General features: G+C 36.2%; 3 protein-coding genes across 5 annotated transcripts in view; 1 reads left to right on the forward strand and 2 right to left on the reverse strand.

Moving 5' to 3' along the window:
* LOC102505575 (olfactory receptor 11G2) overlaps positions 1-19,426 on the forward strand; it is a 442,453-nt gene that overhangs the window by 355,052 nt on the left and 67,975 nt on the right. The window lies entirely within an intron of this gene.
* LOC102504807 (olfactory receptor 4K2) lies at positions 5,241-6,263 on the reverse strand. The gene has a single exon (XM_006191241.3). The coding sequence runs from the start codon at positions 6,198-6,200 to the stop codon at positions 5,241-5,243; it is 960 nt and encodes a 319-aa protein (XP_006191303.2). The 5' UTR covers positions 6,201-6,263.
* Positions 14,844-15,953, reverse strand: LOC102516991 (olfactory receptor 4N2-like). Its single transcript, XM_032481605.1, has one exon. It carries the CDS (start codon positions 15,765-15,767, stop codon positions 14,844-14,846), a length of 924 nt encoding a protein of 307 aa, XP_032337496.1. The 5' UTR covers positions 15,768-15,953.

The raw sequence follows: 19,426 nt of genomic DNA on the forward strand, positions 1-19,426 counted from the left end.
AATAAACGTCATAGGTTTCATTACATGAAAATTCACATATGCTGTAAAAGGCTCCAAGCATCAGAAATGCAACATGGAAAGTTAATCTCAAAGTCAAAATTGATATAGTTGGAATAAGCACCAACCAAAGAAATTTTGAATAAAGGACTATGCCAATCTCCACTTTAAGCCCTTCAGTGATGAGGTCTTCTCTCTCCCTGCCTCATATTCTCTACTGACAGTTATTGGAGCATGATCCTTAGTGTTTCATTCCCATTGCCTCTCATAGGGAAGAAGCCTAACACTGAGTCCCAACAGTTCATTGTAAAAGATAAACCTAGCAAACAATTTCAGAGAATACTGAACCTAATTTCATAAACCTATGTCTTCACCTCCAAGAGTCGTTAGCATAATTAAAACTGTCTGGAATGTGGTTCTATAAAGTCATTTAATTTTTTTCTTATTTAATGAATTAGATTTCTGTTCGCTATGTACCTCCATCCAGCTTAAACTGTTTCACAAGTTGGTCTCTAATTATAGTCTAATAAATAAAACCAAGAGTAAATGTATTTAAAGATGTAAAAATACTTAATATTGTTCAAAAAATTAACATACACAGAAAATAAAATGGAAATTTGTCTCAGATTGGATGAACTTCAAGCAGTGAGCCTTCAGCACCAAACTGGTTTCCTGATCTCAAATCTCAGATTCAGCACTACCTCAGAACTTTTCTCTGACTCTGCAGGCACATTTGGACATGCCTTTTCCTAGTCCCTGTAGTACCATGTACAAACTTGCATCATGGCAGTTAAAACACTGCATCTCAATCACCTGTCTTTTTATAGATACAATCTCTTCAGGGACAGGGATTATGTCTTATTTCTGTTTCCAAAGGACAGAGCACAGTCCTTGATACATCAAAAGGGCTGGAAAACATTTTTAAAATTTTCTTTACTGAGAGATATTAAGGTGTTACCTTTTTGACAATATGATAATGTCATCTCTTCTCCAAAGACTGATGCTGAACCACTTCCTCAAAAAGACAATCCTATCTTTCTACAATTAAAGGTACATTTGGAAAAATTAACAGAGCTCTCAATGTACAGTGAAATGCAAATGACTACGAGCAGGCTTCTCCTGGAAGGCAGTCAAAAGAATGAGAATCAGGACACAGAAGAAGAGAGACATTAAAAAAGAAGTAGAAATATAACGGATTTTTTTAATACTCCTATTTGGCTTAAATCCTCATATAGGAATAGTCTGCTGGAATATCAGTGTTCCTGGTGATTTAATAAATGCTATGTTTGTTGAGAGTGAGCCATCAAATTTGGTGGCAAAGTCGATTACGTCAAAGTAGGAGTTAGAACAGGAACAAAAGTTATAGGCATGGTGATGAAGAAGCCGTATTATACATTTTAAGATCTTTATTAAGCATCCCTAACTGCTGGAGTAATACACATGAATGGAGTGGGCTGGTGAAAGACAAGACAGAGAGAAGAGCTCTCTAGTACTAGCCTGATCTGAAAACTCAGCTACAGCTTAGAATTCTGGCCCAATGGTAGATGGTTTACGTTTTTGTTTTTTTCTTTTGTTTTGTTTTCAAGAAAATCCATTAAGCTGTTTTCTTGTGAAACGTCCCACTATCTAACTTTATTATTTATTTTGATTTATAAACCTTTAAGAGAAGACAAGACATGCTGGGCATGCCAGCAGTTGCAGCTTGCAGCCTGTTGGCTTGCAAACTGCTTAAAGAATCATGAGAAAACTAGGTTAAGAGGTTAATCCACTTGCCCCAAACTGTAAGCCTAGTTAAGTGGTATAGAGCTGAATTTGGGTCAGGCAATCTGGCTTCAGTGATGGTACTCACAATTCCCACTCCAGGAGTTTCTAGTTGTGTGTGCATGTGTGTGGAGTGTGCGGTGCGTGCAGTTATATTGAAATGTAGTCATCAAGATGTGCTATGAGGACACAGTTTGGGGTTTAACTGATTCCGCAGGAATGAGCTCCACCACCAAAATTGCCCAAGTAGAGCTGGGTACATTTATCCTACAGCTTCAGGGACATCTTAGCCCGATGAAGTGTCTGACTTGATGCTATAATTTTATGGTTCCAATGTTAACAATTTCCTGAACAGTACCATGTTGCTACATAAACAATTCTCCTTTATTTTCATAAATTTTATGAAATGTATTTCATTAAAAATAGGAAACTTTTTTCCTATAGTTGATACATGTAATTATGTGTTACATGTAAAGTGACTACATAATTATCACCATTCATTTCCCAGTTAATATTTTTAATAAGTTCAGGTATATAAGAATATAAAGCATTTCACTACTAATTTTGAATGGGTAAGAGTTCAAAAGAGATAAACATGTGAATAATATTTTATCACTGTTTAAACATGCACATTTTATTTAAAAATAGTAATACAACAGGATACTGACCTATTGAACATTGTACACATATTGTTTTCCCCCTTTCATGAAATCTTGGAATATATTTCAACTGAAAATGATTAAGAAACCCCCAAAATATAATACTTCTTTTGAAAAACACCGGTATAAATGGACAACTTTATCTACAAAACTGCACCAAAGATTAATTATTGGCACATATCCAATATTTTACTATTAGTTAATATTAGGTAAATGGACACATCTTATTAGAGTATTTAAACCATGCCCCTAAGTTCCAGTAAGCACATCTATTTCCATTCCAGTAACTCTGAAATTTTATACATGTTTAACACAATGGCAACAATAACAATATTATTAGTATTCATTACACCCTGTATAAATGCCAACCACTGCTAGTAATGTTATTTGTGTTTTGGTGTAATTTTCACAACATCCCTAGTGGTTAAATACTATATCCACATTTTATGGTGAAGAAACTGGGTCTTAGAAACATCAAAAATACTTGCTCAAGGTTGCACAGTGAGAAAGTGGCGGGACAGGAATTCAACCTACAGCAGACAGAGCCTATCTCATTGCTAGATAAACATCCCTCAAAGACAGAGAAACAGACCTTGTACTTTAATGGATCTCCAGCACCCAGCAAGGGCCTTAAACAGAGTAGGTGCTCAATGAATAATTACTGAATTAAAGATTAAAATTTTAGATGTGAGGTTTAGATTTAAAAATAAAGGTGATAATTTTTGCTAAAAAATGGATATGAGGCAAAAATCCAATTCAACCTTAACTTTTTTTCATTTGTCTGACTTCAAAGCAAAAAGGAAGAGTTTATGATTTGGTTGAAAATTAACAGAATTCCAAATTAAAAATGTAGTTTTATACCTAGCCCCAACACTACATTTCTTCATAAACTTCTGCACATTACTTAACTTCAGATATTAAGTATTTGGCTTGGAGATCATTTGTGTTAAAGCATGCTGAGACCATAAAAGTCCAAGATAAATGTAAGAAACTATTAATGTCATTGCTTTCTTTGCAAGGTGGGGGCTTGTGTTTTTCTCATAGTACTCACAAACTGTCATAATCCATGATGACAGTTTCCTGAACCTTTTTCATATACTTCAGTCAATTCAAGGAGATACAGCCTATCAGCATATTGTTATTCATAGAAATCTTAAAGTATTAGGTAATCTAACTGAGATTTCCCAAATTTGCCCCTTCTTTTTAGCAATGAAAATTTGTATCCTTCAAATACAAACTACTTAAAAAGAAGATGCATTTTAGGCAGACGTCTACATGGGTGGGAAAGGAAAAGGAAATGACATTTTTAGAATCCATTCTGTCTACTTTCCATAAAATAGCCACAACAAACAATCAATTTACTTTCATTATCTTCATATTATTGATTAAAAAGGGATAGAGAGGGTAAAGTGAATCTCCCAGGAGAGCACAACTAGACAATGACAGATCCAGGATTCCAATGTTCTACATATGTTTAGAGCAATGATCTTTGCCCCTTACAGTGATTCAGCCTTGAACTAGGTTAATGAATTCTCTGGTTCTTCAGCTGTCAGGGAAATCGACCAGCTGATTTTCAAAGACTTTCTTGTAATAAAAAATATGCTTAACATAATCAGTAAAAACCAAATTAGGGAGAATTATGTAATATATTTCTTAAATTATCATCATCTTTTCTTCACACAGGCTACATTATAGTGTATATTCATATACTCACACTAAGACTAATAATATTTTGGGATAATTTATTTGGAAATAAAAAATTTATCATGAATTTAATAGTTAATAACTTTCCAAATATTTAGTCTTGGTATAATTAATGAAGTCAGCAAATCTATGATATTCAGCCAGGTTTTGAAAGCTAATCAGATTTGAGTAGTTTAATTTCTATGTTTTAAAGTTTACAAATTACCATTTGATTAATTATTTGCTATATCAATTATCAAGTGTGATAGTGATTAACACACTTATTAAGAACAGGGTTTTATTAAATCTCCCATCCCCTGAACAGTTCTCTTTTGTTCAAAGTTGACTCAGAACTTCAACAACTGGACCCACTGAACCAATATTGTTCAACAACATTCAAAAGAATCTCTTCACAATCTCAATTTTCCATGAAGATATTCCAGTGCTATGAAAACACCTGTTATGCCCAATGCTCTTAATTTGAGTTCTACAAGTGGACACTAAGTGGACACAAAATGTCCTTGAAATGAATTGAGTCTCTAAGATCTCCATGTGAAACAAATAAACAAAGGGTTATCTGTAATGTAATTTGTACCTGTTTTTTAATGAGTGAATTTGTACTAAAATTTTTTTCCATTTATAAATACATAAAAAGGGAACCAAAAGTTTTTTTGTCCTTTCCTTCACTAGTTTTCTTTAAAAGATAACAATAAGAGATATTGATTTACTTAAAAAAAGTACTATCAGAGTACCACAAGGCTGTGCAGCTGAGCTAGAATGTTCTGGGTTAGAAGATGAAAGAACAATGTTTTATTTCAGGCTTCTCTGAGTAGTTTTAATCAGATGTATGTTTATAGAATTCAAGAGTCTATGAAGCCCTGAATTTATGTTCCCAATTTTGATGATATGTGAACTTTCCATAAAAATAACCTATAAATTTCAACAGATTTTCAAATGGATCCGTAATTGCAAAAGGCTTGCAAACCCTGTGCTTTTAGACTAGATACTTATATCTCTCAACCTCAGCTTCTTATTTTCATGAATTTAGACTAAATGACTTGAAAGACAGATTCTAACTTTAATTTTCTATTGTTCTAAGAATAAAACTGATGATATTAATCTCAGACAGGAGATCTCTGCTCATTGCATTGGATATATTGGAATAGTTTTCCCAAGATTTAAATATTGGTTACTTAGTTTCTTTTTCACTGCTGTCTTCACTTCCTGGTTTCTCAGCGTATAGATAAGTGGATTCAGAAAGGGGGTGAAGATGGTATAGAAAACAGAGAGAACTTTGTCCACCAGGAAGTTTGTGCAAGGCCACACATAGATAAAGATGCAGGGCCAAAAGAACATTAACACAACTATGAAATGTGCAGTGCAGGTAGAAAAAGCCTTAGATGATCCTATGGAGGAGTGGTCCTTGATAGTGACGAGAACAGTGATGTAGGAGGTGAGCAAAAGCAGAAAGCTTACAAGAGCAATCACACCACTGGTTGAAATCATGAAGATACCAAGAAAATATATATCTATGCACGCTAGCTGGATGACCAAAGGAAGGTCACAGAAGAAACTGTCTACAACATTGGGACCACAGAAGGGTAAATAAAGAGTAAAAGCTAACTGGCTCATGGTATGCAAGAAGCCCACTGTCCAAGAAGTTACCACAAGCCCGACACACAATCTGTGGCTCATAATTGATGAATAATGGAGAGGTTTACATATGGCAATGTACCTGTCAAAAGACATGGAGATGAGCAGCACAATCTCAGTCCCAGTGAAGAGGTGCAAAAAGAAGATCTGAGAAATGCAGCCCTCAAAGGAGATGGTCTTGTGCTGAACAAAGAAGTCCATGATCATCTTTGGAGTGGCAAAGGAGGACAGGCACATGTCAATGAGAGACAGGTTGCTGAGCAGGAAGTACATGGGGGAGTGAAGGTGTGAGGTGGACAGGACTGTGAGCAAAATCAAGCAGTTGCCCAACATGGTCATTAAATAAAAAATGGAGAACATCACAAAAAAGAAAATCTGGAGCTCAGGAGAATCAGTAAGTCCGAGTAACACAAATTCAGACACCCTGGAATGGTTGAACGTCTCCATTGATCTGCAGGCTCTGCTGTATAATGACAAAATCAAACCAAATGACAGAGCTGGAAAGTACGATACTTCTACAATTACGTATGGAGGAGTTATGGTATCAGTTAATAATTCACTAGAATGTTGATTACCTAAAATCCATCTAATAACTATCTCAGTAAAGGTTTTTATTTTTGGAACCACTTAACAATTGCTATCAGGTATCACCACAAATGGACAACTTGATTTTGATCAGCATGAAGTACATGCTGGGTTATAATCTGCACATTCCTTTCTGCATGCTGACTTAGGAGTTACATAATCCACAGTTACAGAGGAAGATTACACTGAGTGAGCGTGCTCTACTTAACAAGTCAGATACTTTAAAATTTAAATGGGGGTTAAACTCTCAGAATTTTCTATTAAACCCCTCCAAAAAAAGCAATTATATTGAGTCTACTATTGTTGAATGCTGGATTTAAATAACAGTTTAACATAATGATTTCAGAAGACCCATTTAGTATCCTTTGAGGGTGATAAATGATTTCTTCTTTAAATAACCTCCTGTTTTCTTAACTACAGAAAAATCCATTCCACTGTCATTTCATTTGCACCTTTTCAAATTGTTTTGTCAATATTGATATGTACTATTATAACTATGAATATGTAAATGATAAATTAATTTCTTAATTCCATAAAATTACTGATGACCAAAAGGTTTACCTGTAACAGATTAGTTATTCTCAACTTTGTTATTTTATGATCTCATAGAAACATTTTTTAAAAAGAGGGAGAAATATCCTTCCTTTGTTTCTCCTCATGTTACTAAAAGAAGGCTATTTTTTTAGACTAGAAAAAAGAGAAAAAGAGTCTAGGACAAGGCCAGGAAATATACAAGATGAAAGTTGGGCCTCTTGTAGTACCAGCATATATGATGCTCAAAGCAAAACAAAGCAAACAAAAAAGAACCCACATTAATTATGGTAAGTCAAAGTAGTACCAGAGGCAACTGAAAGAAAATAAAGAAAGATACATTAAGGACTCAGCCTCATTTTTCAAAATTGAGTTTTTGATTTACAGTGAATTGTAAATTCTGCAAATATCTCCTGTGACATTTTTCATTTAAGTGACCTCCTGTTTTCCCATGTGGAGAAAAATCTGGCTTTATCCTTACTTACTTGCAAATATTCAAATTGTTCTGTCAATATTGATAAATATTTTTAAGATTGTCAGAGAACAATATTCCTGAGATTCTAAAACTGAACTGTGGCAAAGTAGTTATGAAAGTTAAGGTATCCTTGACCTGCTGTGTGACCTTGATGTTACCTTAGTAGCCTCTCTAAGATATGGCCTCTTCACCATGAGAATTAAACTAGATGGTCTGTCTAAAGCACTAAGCATATTTCCTGGGCAACATTCAAGAATTCTCTAGGTTTTGAAATTCAAATTTAAGAATACTGTTCAGAAATAATCAGCTTATTTCATTAATAGTAACAATAATTTCAGTAAAAATATTCTAACCTAGTTTCAATTTAGTGATTTAGAAAAAGATGTGGACTTCCAAAATCATTTCATCTTCTTAAAGTTAAATTACTTCTTTTCTTATAAAAATGATATGAGTATCTTGATATATTAAAGGCATTAAAAATTCTCATCCTCAGATCTTTCCATATCTCTTCTATTTTCCTGAATTAATTTATGAGGACACAAAAACTATAATTATACCTAATTTACATTATATAAATATATAATGAATGTATTATGTATTCATTATAAATGAATGAACAGTTACCAGGTTTTTTCTTCTTTCATCTTCAGCAAAGCATCTCTGTTACCTATTTAATCAAATCATCTGTCTATGTCTTCAAATTATATACATTTTTTCTTTGCTGATCCTCTGTTTTTTTTTAATTTATATTTTTGGGAGGGAGGTAATTAGGCTTATTTGTTTATTTATTTTAGTGGAGGTACTGGGGATTGAACCCAGAACCTCGTGCATGCACTCTACCATTGAACTATTCCCTCCCCCCAGTCCTCTATTATTTTTGATTTATACAAATTAAATGAAAATCTTTTTCTACCTGAAGAACATGAACTATAATTGCTTCTCAAGATCCTTAATATTATTTCTAGCTTTTCACCTACCGGCTACGCATCAGGAATCAAAAACACCATATCCTTCAAGATTCACACCTCCTGAAAACAGCATTACCATAGTCCTTACTATATACATCAGAAGCCTGGAGTATGGATGTATATTTCTCTGATCTTGGTATAAAAGCCACTAGGAAGCAGGGACATTTAGGAGATCAGGGATTAGGTACTACGATCTGTTCGCAGTGGGAGTTATTAAAATGTTGAGCTGACTTTTCCCTAAGTTGCAACAAGAGCTGTGGAGTGCGTCTTTGCTATTTAAAGTGAGGATGCACATTCATGATGAAGTAGTATTCATGAGAGAAAAAGCACACCTGGGACTGGCCTTGAGAAGACCTTGGAGCAGTTGTTTAAGGAACATTTACGGAGCGAAATGTTGCTCCTTTGATTATGGGAATATTCCCACATTTATGCCCCAGGTTCCATGTCCCAAAGTTGGAAAATTACTCTTTTAGGCTAAGGCATTTCATCACCTGCAAACTCTTGCTTTATTCAAAGAATCATGTAAAGAAGGAATCCTGCGTTAACGTTTTTGAGAGGATACCAAAAATTAGTATAGGTGAATAGGTATAATGACAGCTACTGCCACAGGTAGATGAAATCTGGGGAAAGAGAAGTTGGAAAGCTCAGAGTAGCTGAGAAAAGTGAAGATGGGTACCATACAAGTAGCCTAGAGGAATGGTATAAGAATTAAATCCCACAAATAAATGCAAAGCATTTAGCATAATGCCTGGCACAGAGAAATTGCTGAATAAAATATAATAGAAGGAACAACAGAGGTGATTATAGTTACTAACATTATTTTTAAAATATCCATGACACATAATTCAGGAGGATACTAGATGTGGAATCTCAACCTGAAACTGTAACTGAGGGTCTTGCCATATTTACTTGAAGGTCAAGGTCGATCATTCATTCATGGCGTGTTCTCCAAACACAACTTTCTTCCCAAACACCTCAGTGATTTGAACTCCACAACTTCTGTACCTATGCTATATTCCTCACGAGACTAGCAATGCAGACCAAGAAAATCTTTCCTAGCTGACCATATTCCGTGCAGGCTTTGAAATTAAAAAAAAAAAAAAAAGTGACTTTGTTTAAAAGATGTTTTTGTTTTATTTCTCTTCTGGAAAGAGAAAAAAAGGAAATGACTTTTTTAAAAAGCCCACCAACACAAAAACAGTTGCAAAGATTTGGTAAATCTAAAATATTTGTACTGGCTTAAAATGAAAGATAAGTGTATGCAATTAATTATTACCATAGTTATCCTGAAAAAGGCAAAAAGAGTAACAGAAAAATAATAGAAGTAAAAGATAATTCAGAAGAGCATGAAGGAGTTTGAGGGCATAACAAAACTGTTCTTTATCTCTGTGGTGATCGTGGTTACATGAATCTGTACATGTGTTAAAATTCATAGAACTGTACACCAAAAGAAACCAAAACTGATTTTACTTTAAAATAATTTATAAAGTAGAATTTTAAAAAGCAAAACCAAGTAATTCAGTACAATGGCAAGTTACAAAATAAGCAAACGAAACCAGTATCTTTCTGATGAATGAACAATTACTTGTTAAAGTACATGGATGAGCAATAGAATATATAAAGTAAATAGGAATAATATTAATCAGAAATGTATCTTGGGGACAAAAGCTGTACTACTCTACAGAAGGGAAAAAAGTTGAATAAATTGAAGTTCATACTGTATTACTGGAAGGAGAAATTCAGTTGTTCAATATATAAATTCCACTAAAGACTTAAAATAATTTTCAGAATTTTTCTAGAGGTAAATCAGGAAAGTGGTTAGGAATTAGAAATAACATTTATTATATGCAAAATTATTATAAAATGAAATAGTAAAATAATTAACAAAAAACATGGGATGTGTGTGACTAAAAATTAATGTAATGGAACTGGGAGGACACCAAGTAGAGATAGACCAAAGAATATATTAGAATTTACAATATTATAATGTTTACAGGATTATAACAATTGGCAAACGGGACTTTTCAGATGGAGTTAAGTTTGCTAATCAACTTTAGAATAAGACCAGCTCAGTGTAATCACAAGTGATAGAGGGATTTTGCAGATACCAACAAACTATTCTAGAGTTTGTGTCAGTATTTATCAATAGGTGATACAAATCAAATGGATAAAATGAACATGCTTATTTTTTAAAGAAATTAAAATGAAAATTGAACACATGAAAAAATACATGTAATTTATCTGTACCAATATTGAATCACTATGTTGTACATCTGCAACTAATAAAATCTCATCTACCAATTTTATCACAATTAAAAAAAGTTAGGAAAAAATGCACTTAATCAATAGACATTGTTTGCAATAGTCAAAACTGAAAGCTATAATAAATATAATACTCCTGTCTTTTCCAAATCATAAATCTTTAAAACAAAGCAAATACTACTCTTAGAAATAGCAAGGACAGATAATTCCATATATTGTTGGTGGAAGATTAAATTGACAGAATTTCACTATATATCAAAGTTTATTCCTTGTGACCTAGTAATTGTTCTTCTAAAAATTTATTCCCAGAAAATACTCAAATAAGAGTAAAAAGTTGTATTTAAAACATTTTTATATAAACTTAGCTTATAACAGCAAAATTCTAAATATACAAAAGCAGGGGATTATTTAATAAATAATAATAAATGGTAATTGAATAATTCATAGTCATTTGAGTATTATGATCTATATTTATTTAAAACATGCCTATAGTATTAAAATTATAAACTACATGTATGATATGATCCAATTTTTATAAAAATAATTATGTGTTTATAGAAGTAAAACTGACAAAATTTTAATATTAAATATTTCTAAATGATAGCATTGGATGTAATTTTCATATTGTTCTTTATTTATTTAATATTTACAAGCACCTTTTTTTGTGCCGGGAGTATTCAAAGCAAATGAATTTCTGCTTTCATGGATGTTATATACCAGAGGAGAAAAAGACAGCCAAAAAATAAGCATGTGCAACATGTGCCCTGTTCAAAGTTGATGAGTGCTATGGGGAAAAGTAATGAAGTGATGCAGGGAAGTGCAGTAGGCAGTGCTGGGGGAGTGGGTTGCAGTTTTCTGTAGGGTAGTCAGGGGAGATCTCACATGAAAGGTGACACTTGAGGATGGGTCAAATTTGAGGAAATTATAAAGTTGCCAATATCTTGGAAAAGCACATTTCAGACAGCAAGTCAAAGGACCTGGGTTAGGGAGTGAGGAGATCAGGAAGCCAACAGGTCTGAACAGAATGATCAGGATAAGACGTAGTAGGATAAGAGGTCAGAGAGCAGAAGGGTTAGGAGTTGGAACAGATAGAAGGGGTCGTATGGACTTTAGAGATAACAAGAGAAAACTTCAGCTCTTTATGGTTGGGAGTCATTGAGGGTTTTGAGAAGACAGATGGTATGACTATTTTAACCAGATCATTCTGGATGCTCAGCTGAGAAAAAACTAAAATGAGACAAGAACAGAAGTAAGACCAGTAAAGAGGCTACAGCCATAAAAGAGGCAAGAGATGTTGGTGGTTTGGGCCTCGGTGGTAGAATTTCAGGGATGGATGACCTAAGCTGGCAATTTTATGATGGCAGAACTAACCCAGACTTGTTAACAGATTGCATGTGGAATATGAAAGAAGATATTTCTAAAATATAATAAATCCAAGATTTTAGACCAGAGACTGGAAAAATGAAGTTACAACTAAGTAAGAATTGAATCGTAGGGTGGGGAGAGGGGTGTGGTGACAATCAGGAGTCAGTCTGGGATGTGATGCGTGAGGCAAGGTTAGGACACCGAAGGTAGAGCTGTGACAGTGGCACCGGACGCTGGGTAGGGGAGCCTAGGGTCCATGAGGAAGATGTGTATAGAAGCAAGCAATATATAGATGGGATTAAAGCCAAGAAAGCTGGGTAGCTAACGACAAACTCTCAAGAAGAATGAGGGCACAGCTGCTTAGGTGGAGGGGAGACCGTGCAAGTGGAGACTCCTGGAAGGCAGTGATCCACTGCGTCAAGTGCTATTCAGAGGTGAAATACCAAGAGACCTGAACAAGGATCTTTGATATCATTGGTGAGCACAACAGGAGCTGTTTTATCAGCATGATTGGGTGAGGTGAAAAGGAAAGACATTGGAAGCAGAGAGTAAAAACATGCCAGCCTGAAAAGATTAAGACTACAGACTATCGGATTCCCACTCTGTAACATTCTGTAAAAGGTAAAATCATAGCAATAGTAAAAAGGTCAGTGGTTGTCAGGGGCTTGAGGGGAGAGGAGAGGGTGGGAGGGATGACTGGGTGGATCATAGGGGATTTTTAGAGCAGCAAAACTATTCTGCGTGATACTGTAATGGTGGATATATGACACACATTTGTCAAAATCCATGAAACTGTACACAAAAGGTGAACCCTAGTGTGAACTATGGACTTCATTTTTAAATAATGTATTAATATTGATTCGTCAGTTATAACAAACACACCACACTAATGCAGGATATTAATGGAGGAAAGTATGTGTGTGTAGTGAGGTGGGGAGGGGTATAGGAACTCTGTATTTTCTGCTCAACTTTTCTATGAACCTAAAACTGCTCTTAAAAAGTCTATTAGTATTGTTAAAGTATAAGTTACCTTGGAGCTTTGCTGTAAAGGGAAGGAGAGAACTGAGGTAAGATATGGAAGGAGAAAGTTGACAAAAAGGTTTTATTTAAGATGAAAGAAATGTGGTTATATGCTAAGGGGAAAATCCAGTAGGGAGGGGAAAGTTAATGGTGCAGAAGACAGAAAGGAGAATTACCAGAATGATGGCCTTTAGTGGGAAAGAAGGGATGGACTCTGCGGCACAGATGGGGGAGTCAGTTTTTGTGGGAGCACCATCAGGTCACCCAGTCACAGGAGGGATGCAGGCACACGGGCAGATGCAGGAGTAGAAGCTTGAGGAATTCTCTTCTGCTCCTTCTCTCAGTGAAATAGGAAGCTCCATGATAAGCTGAGAATGAGGATGGGGAGGGAGCTTTTTGAGAAAATACTCATGAGGGAGATATTTGAGAATACCTGAATATTTTTTCATAATTTGAATATTTTATATTATACATGGTTTATATTCATAAACATTTTAATTCTGATTATTTTTCAAATAAAATATAAAAATTAATCCCTTGTATTTTTGGTTACACTGTTGTTTTAGATGCTTCCCATTCATTCAGTGTATTCAGAAGACACTTGAATTTTGTTAAGTCAATTAGGCAAAGAGGCAGTAACAGGAGAGGCTTCTGTTTTTCTCGGGGAGATCTAATTGGTGCAGAGTGGCAGATCATCATCTTGATCCTAACAGGGTGGTGGTTTTCACACAACAGATGGCAAAGGTTGTAGCAAAAACAGCTCTCTTTTGACAGTCTGTGTTGTTTTAGGTGTCATATCTGCATACCCAGCCTATAGTCTGTTCTTCCAGACTTTGCAAATTTTCATAAGCACATAATTCTCTATATTAAATCATCCTTTAAATAGCTAGAATGCAACACATTCCTGACTGGTCCTCCAAAGAACCATGATCACTACACTCAGTGTGAAATCAGTCAGTGATGAGATCAACAGACAGCTAGGAGTCATAAAAATCTGCTAGGGCTGCTCATGAAGTTTTGGAGAAAAGAAAGTGAAACGTACCCATGAAACATGAAACACATCCTTTTCCCCTGAAAACTACCAACTTTCTTTTGCTTTCCTTTATGTAATTATGGGAGAAAAATTTACAGCTTAATTTCTTTCAAAATATAGGCATGGTATTTCCCTTTTAGTTATATTTTTCAACTCTGATATCTTCACAAAATCTTATGTTCACAGCCCTAAGTCATTTATGATACCATAGTAGAGTAATTACTCTGTTGCTTAAAATCTTACAATGATTTCTTACAGTAATTATTTTAAAAATAAACTCTTAATATCCACTTTATAGACCTATACATGTGTTGGACACTATTGGTATCTCCAATGAGTTCTAATCATTTTTACATTCATCTGTTATATCCTGGTCAATCTGACTTTGCTGTGTTTGTCAAATATACCAAATTCATTACCATCCTCAGAATTTTTGCACTGTATATTCCCTCTGCCTGGAGTGCTCTGCCTGCTGCTGTCTGCACAGTGGCATCTTCGGTTTATCTAAATATCAGCCAAAATGACATCTGCTCATAGTCGTCTCCCTGCGACGACTAAAAGTAAGGTCATTACCCCGGTCTCACAGTTACAATCTAATATTTTGCTTTTCGTTTTAGTTCTTGAAACCCTCCTGTTTATTTTCTATGTTATTGGCTGTTTATTCCTACTAAATTGTAACTTCAGGAGGGCAGTGACATTACCTGTCTCCTTGATAGCTATTTCTCCTGGTGCCGAGAACAGTCCTGACAGACAGCGGATGATCAATAAATGTAGTGTTGGGAAAATGAATACATTAATGTCACATGAAATTCTCCAGTTTCAATTTTCTTATTCATTTTTCCCACGTTTTATCAGGCTAAGTGCTGATAAAATAACTTTCTCACTGAAGCTTTTATTTCTTGGTTGCGTAGGGTATAAATCACAGGGTTCAATAAAGGAAAGATCACTGTATGGCAAAAAGAAACCACCTTGTCTGCTGGTAAGGCTCTGAAGGGGCGGCTATAGATAAAGATGCCAGGCCCAAACATGAGAAATATAACGATGATATGGGTGGTGCATGTGGACATGGCCTTGCTCTTCCCCTCAGAGGAGGAACCACGTACACGGCAGAGAATGACTGCATATGAGACCAGAAGCCCCAATAAACACAGGAGAGTGAGCAGGCCACTGTTGAAGACCATCAGGAGCTCCACCACAAAGGTGTCAGTGCAGGCCAGCTTGATGACCTGCGGCACATCACACAAGAAGTTGTCCAATAGGTTTGGACCACAGAAGGGCAAGCGGAGGATGAGGGCCACCTGGATAATGGAGTGCACAAATCCCCCAATCCAAGGAGCCAACAGCAAGACATGGCAAGCTCTTGGGTTCATGACGGTAGAGTAGTATAAAGGACGACAGATGGCAATGTAGCGGTCAAAGGCCATCACAACTAGGAGAAACCCTTCGCCTGCTCCAAGGAAGTGCAAGAAAAAGAGCTGAGTGATGCAACTGTTATAAGATATCACCTTCTTCTCAGAGAAGAAGTCCGCCAGCATCCTGGGAGCCACAATGAAGGAGTAGGATGCATCCAGGAAGGCCAAGTTGCCCAGAAAGAAGTAGAGAGGGGCCGTGAGGCCAGGGTCTGACCTGATGGTGAGGATGATGAAGAAATTTCCAGGGAGGATGATGAGGTAGAAAATTAGAACTAGCACAAAGACCAGGAGCTGAATACTTTGAGACTGGGTCAAACCAACAAGGATAAATTCGGTCACCACTGTATTGTTCTCAGTCTCCATCTCCTCTGCCTGCAGATCATAAAGAAACAGAGTTCATTGCTGTTACTATTTCTTCCACCTAGACCCTGGATGTCCTCTAGCTAAGTGTTTGACACACTGATCACTTCAGCCAAAAACAACAGGTTTCCATCCTCACCAATGTCCTGGGTAAATTCTGAACATTTCCTTCATCCAGATTTAAAGCAAACAAACAAACAAACAAAAAAACACTGCGCTCAGAGCTGCACTCTTACTCCCATTCAGCCCTGTGCTTCTACAGCGCTGATATCCAACTTGGGAGGCAGCATCCTGCCCTTTCTTGGAATTCCTACCTTCTTGAATCATAGGAGAAATTTCCGAATTGAGATACAATGTAACTTCAGTTATGAAGAGCTTTGCATTTTGGTGGCTGTACTATGCTTGAGGCTGAACAGCTGTCTTGGGATTACACGCCTTTTCTCCTCATCCACCAACCCAAATGGTTTACTGAGTATTTACTTGCTTCTGTTTCTGTAGAATTTCCAGTTCCTGCCTGCTAACTCTCTGCCTTGCTCTCTGTTTCCTTCTATCACCCTCCTCAGACCTGGTGTCCTTGTAATGCCCTGACCCAAGCTGTGCCCCAGTTTCCCAACAATAGGTCCACTTGTCACCTAACTTAGAGGTAGTCTCCTAGCTGCATCCCTGGGTAAGCACCACTCCACTGCCACCCCACGGCTTGTTCATGCAGCTTAACTAACACTATGTGAATCTCAAGTACTGATTATATACTCCCGAACTCCTTCTTTCCCTCATCCCAGTATGATGCCCAAGGGAGAGCCTTTCAACAAACAATACGTTACAATACAAAATTTGCCAGTATAAATTTTTTAATTAATTATCTTGACACATTAACATTCTTAGCATAGAAGAGGGGGAAGCAACAGTAAAGCTCCTATAGTCTAAGCCATTCCTTTTAAGAGAAGAAGCTAAAGCTACTGTGGTTACAACATTTAAGTTTGGAATGAATTTTTATTATTGTTCTGATTGACAAGTCATAGAGGAACGCAGGTTGTACCACTCAGTTTAAACACATAAAGAAGCAACACAGTTTTCAACAATGAGCGCTCTCTTTTGTGTACTGGAATAACTAAATATAATATTGCTTGTCTAAAATCACCCCTTTACAGAGCTTAGAATTAGAATTTTAACCCTGTGCAACTAAAAGCACATTACTTATTTGAAGGAAAATCTGTATGTAACGCTCAGTCTGTTTAGCGCTGCAGGCTCATTCCAGAAAGGACATGTGATGATCCCCTGAAGAGTGAAAAGACGACAGTATTAAATATTTTTACATGGGTATAATTGCCCGTGTATATGTAGTTGTCACTGCCTTTTATTTTTTTAAATGCTAGTTTTAATATGTATAATATATTAACATGATGGCATACACACTTTATGAATAAATGAGCACAAAATTAAGGCAGAAGGTCAAAAAATATTTTGTTATGGGTATGAACAGTTTGAAAATTGTCAATCTACAGAAAAATACAACATATTACCTGTAACACAGTGTATATTACGTATAACGTTTAACTTAATAGCACAATTGTGTTAAGTAAGTTCTGTGGAACATTGGATACAAAGCAGAGTGAAAACCTTTGACAGAAAAAGCTCGTGACTCACTACTCAGGAACGAAAGCTAGAAAGGGAGAAGTCTGAATGAAAATAGAAGAGGAAAGAAATAGAGAAGCAAAAGAAAAACCCAAAACAATTAAGTGCATATAGTACATTGCTATGGTACATATTATAGGAAGCAGTAAACATATCTGCTTTAAGCATCTCTAGAGCTGAGGGGAATGGCTAATACACAGGTCTCCGTGTGTGACTACTGCCAGCCCCAGACGCACTTTATCAAGTCATATTTTAACATACCAGCATGTACACGCACACAAAGACCAGACACACACACACAGGAAAGTGGGGCCTACCCAAAACTGTAATAGAAAAATATTCTGTAGGCTCTTCCATTAGCTTCTCAGCTCACTTCTTAACTTTTCTCCACTGAGGAGACATTTGTCTCAGCATTCATTCCATCATCTGCCTATAAAAATACACCAGGAAACCTAGGGGTGTAAGTGAAAAGCCCCTTCTACTTACTCTTAGCTTTTGTGCATCCCCCAAGCTCACTCAGAGTTGGTTATTGCACGATGTGCCAGTGTTTGATGGTATCTCTGACAGCAGAGGATTTCTGAAGGTTTTCGTGATGGAAGGTTATAGGTTTTTCTACTCTGCCCACTTTCCTATCTTCCATCTCTGCTTTTCACTATTACCCAACAGACTGGAGTCCACACTCCCTGACATAGGTGGTCCATTTACTTCCCATGACCTGTTCTGGTCTATGTACTTTCCTTACCTGTGATTCTGAAATGCTGGTGGGCATAGATCCAGAGACTGTGTATCAGATAAGCATTTCTCAGAAAAACAAATTACAACTCTGGGGAAAAACCTACCAATTATGGCCCTCTTCTGCATAAAATATACTCTTTTAGCAAAATTTATAGGAAAAGCATTATCAGAAGAGGCTGAAGCAGAAATCTAAATTCTCACCACTACATCTCTCATCTTCCTTGCCACTGCTGCTAATTAAGAGGCACCTCTGACTCCAGCAGTGATGGCACAGTAGAGGCTGGGGAAGGCCAGGGAGACAGGCTCTCTCAACGTCGGGTGGAGACACACACATCCTCAGACAACACTGTGCCTACAAGGACTGCAAACTGTGCTCAGACCAGCTCCTGGATTCCCGCGTTTAGAGACCCAAGGAGCTCCCTTCCCCAGCTCTTTGAAACATTTCCTCATGCTTCCTCCCTCATTTTCCCTCTTTTCTCTTCTCTCCCCTTTCATGCATCAACAAGCCTTTGATTTCCCAATTTACTTTTGTAAGTTTGATTGCAGTTTCTTTCTCCTGTTAATTTACGGCCTCTCATTTTCCCCTAATCTTCTTTCTCTTTTAATTTTGCTGTCTTTGAATCGCACTCTTCTTTATCATTTTCTCTTCTTTCTCCCTCTCATTTATTCAGGTTCCTTCACTCTGAGATGTGTTCCCTCTCTCCACTTGTCCTGAGATTCATTGCTACTCCATTATATCTCATGCTTCTCTTAGAATTATATTTAAAAAAGCACACCTCATTGTTGTTTCCTTTCAAGCAAGAATGAGCACTGTGTAGCTTCCCACCATCTCCCATTCTAAACATTACATCCACAAAATAAAATTGTATATTTCACTGCAGTACTAAATATTCTCTCTCGAATAGAGAAAATTTTTTCAATTTACCAAATCTGAACCACTCAATTGCTTCTCATTTCCTCATATTTCTTTTGCATGTAAGTGAACCTGATAAAACAAGTTACATTTTAAGAAAAGTAAATCTAATTAGCATAATTCTAATAAAATGACTATAGCTAACAAGGTTTCCAACAGTTTGAGTGCAATGTCTGTCAGCGTATTGATTGAAGCTTGAAAATTCTTTAAGGGTAAATTAACATGTTTACATATTCTGAAAAATGTAGCTCAGACTGAAACGTGATCAAATATTTAATTGGTACTGATGCAGATGACTGATTTATAAAGTCACTGCATATATAAAGTGACTGATGTATAAATACACTGAACAAATGTCTAGATCTTCAGCAAGGAAACTCCC

The sequence above is a fragment of the Camelus ferus genome, chromosome 6 (assembly GCF_009834535.1).
Source record: "Camelus ferus isolate YT-003-E chromosome 6, BCGSAC_Cfer_1.0, whole genome shotgun sequence".
Lineage (NCBI taxonomy): Eukaryota > Metazoa > Chordata > Mammalia > Artiodactyla > Camelidae > Camelus > Camelus ferus.

What these genes read in the sequence shown, in the direction of transcription:
- LOC102504807 (XM_006191241.3), bottom strand. Translation starts at nt 6,200, where the DNA reads ATGGAGACGTTCAACCATTCCAGGGTGTCTGAATTTGTGTTACTCGGA.
- LOC102516991 (XM_032481605.1), bottom strand. Translation starts at nt 15,767, where the DNA reads ATGGAGACTGAGAACAATACAGTGGTGACCGAATTTATCCTTGTTGGT.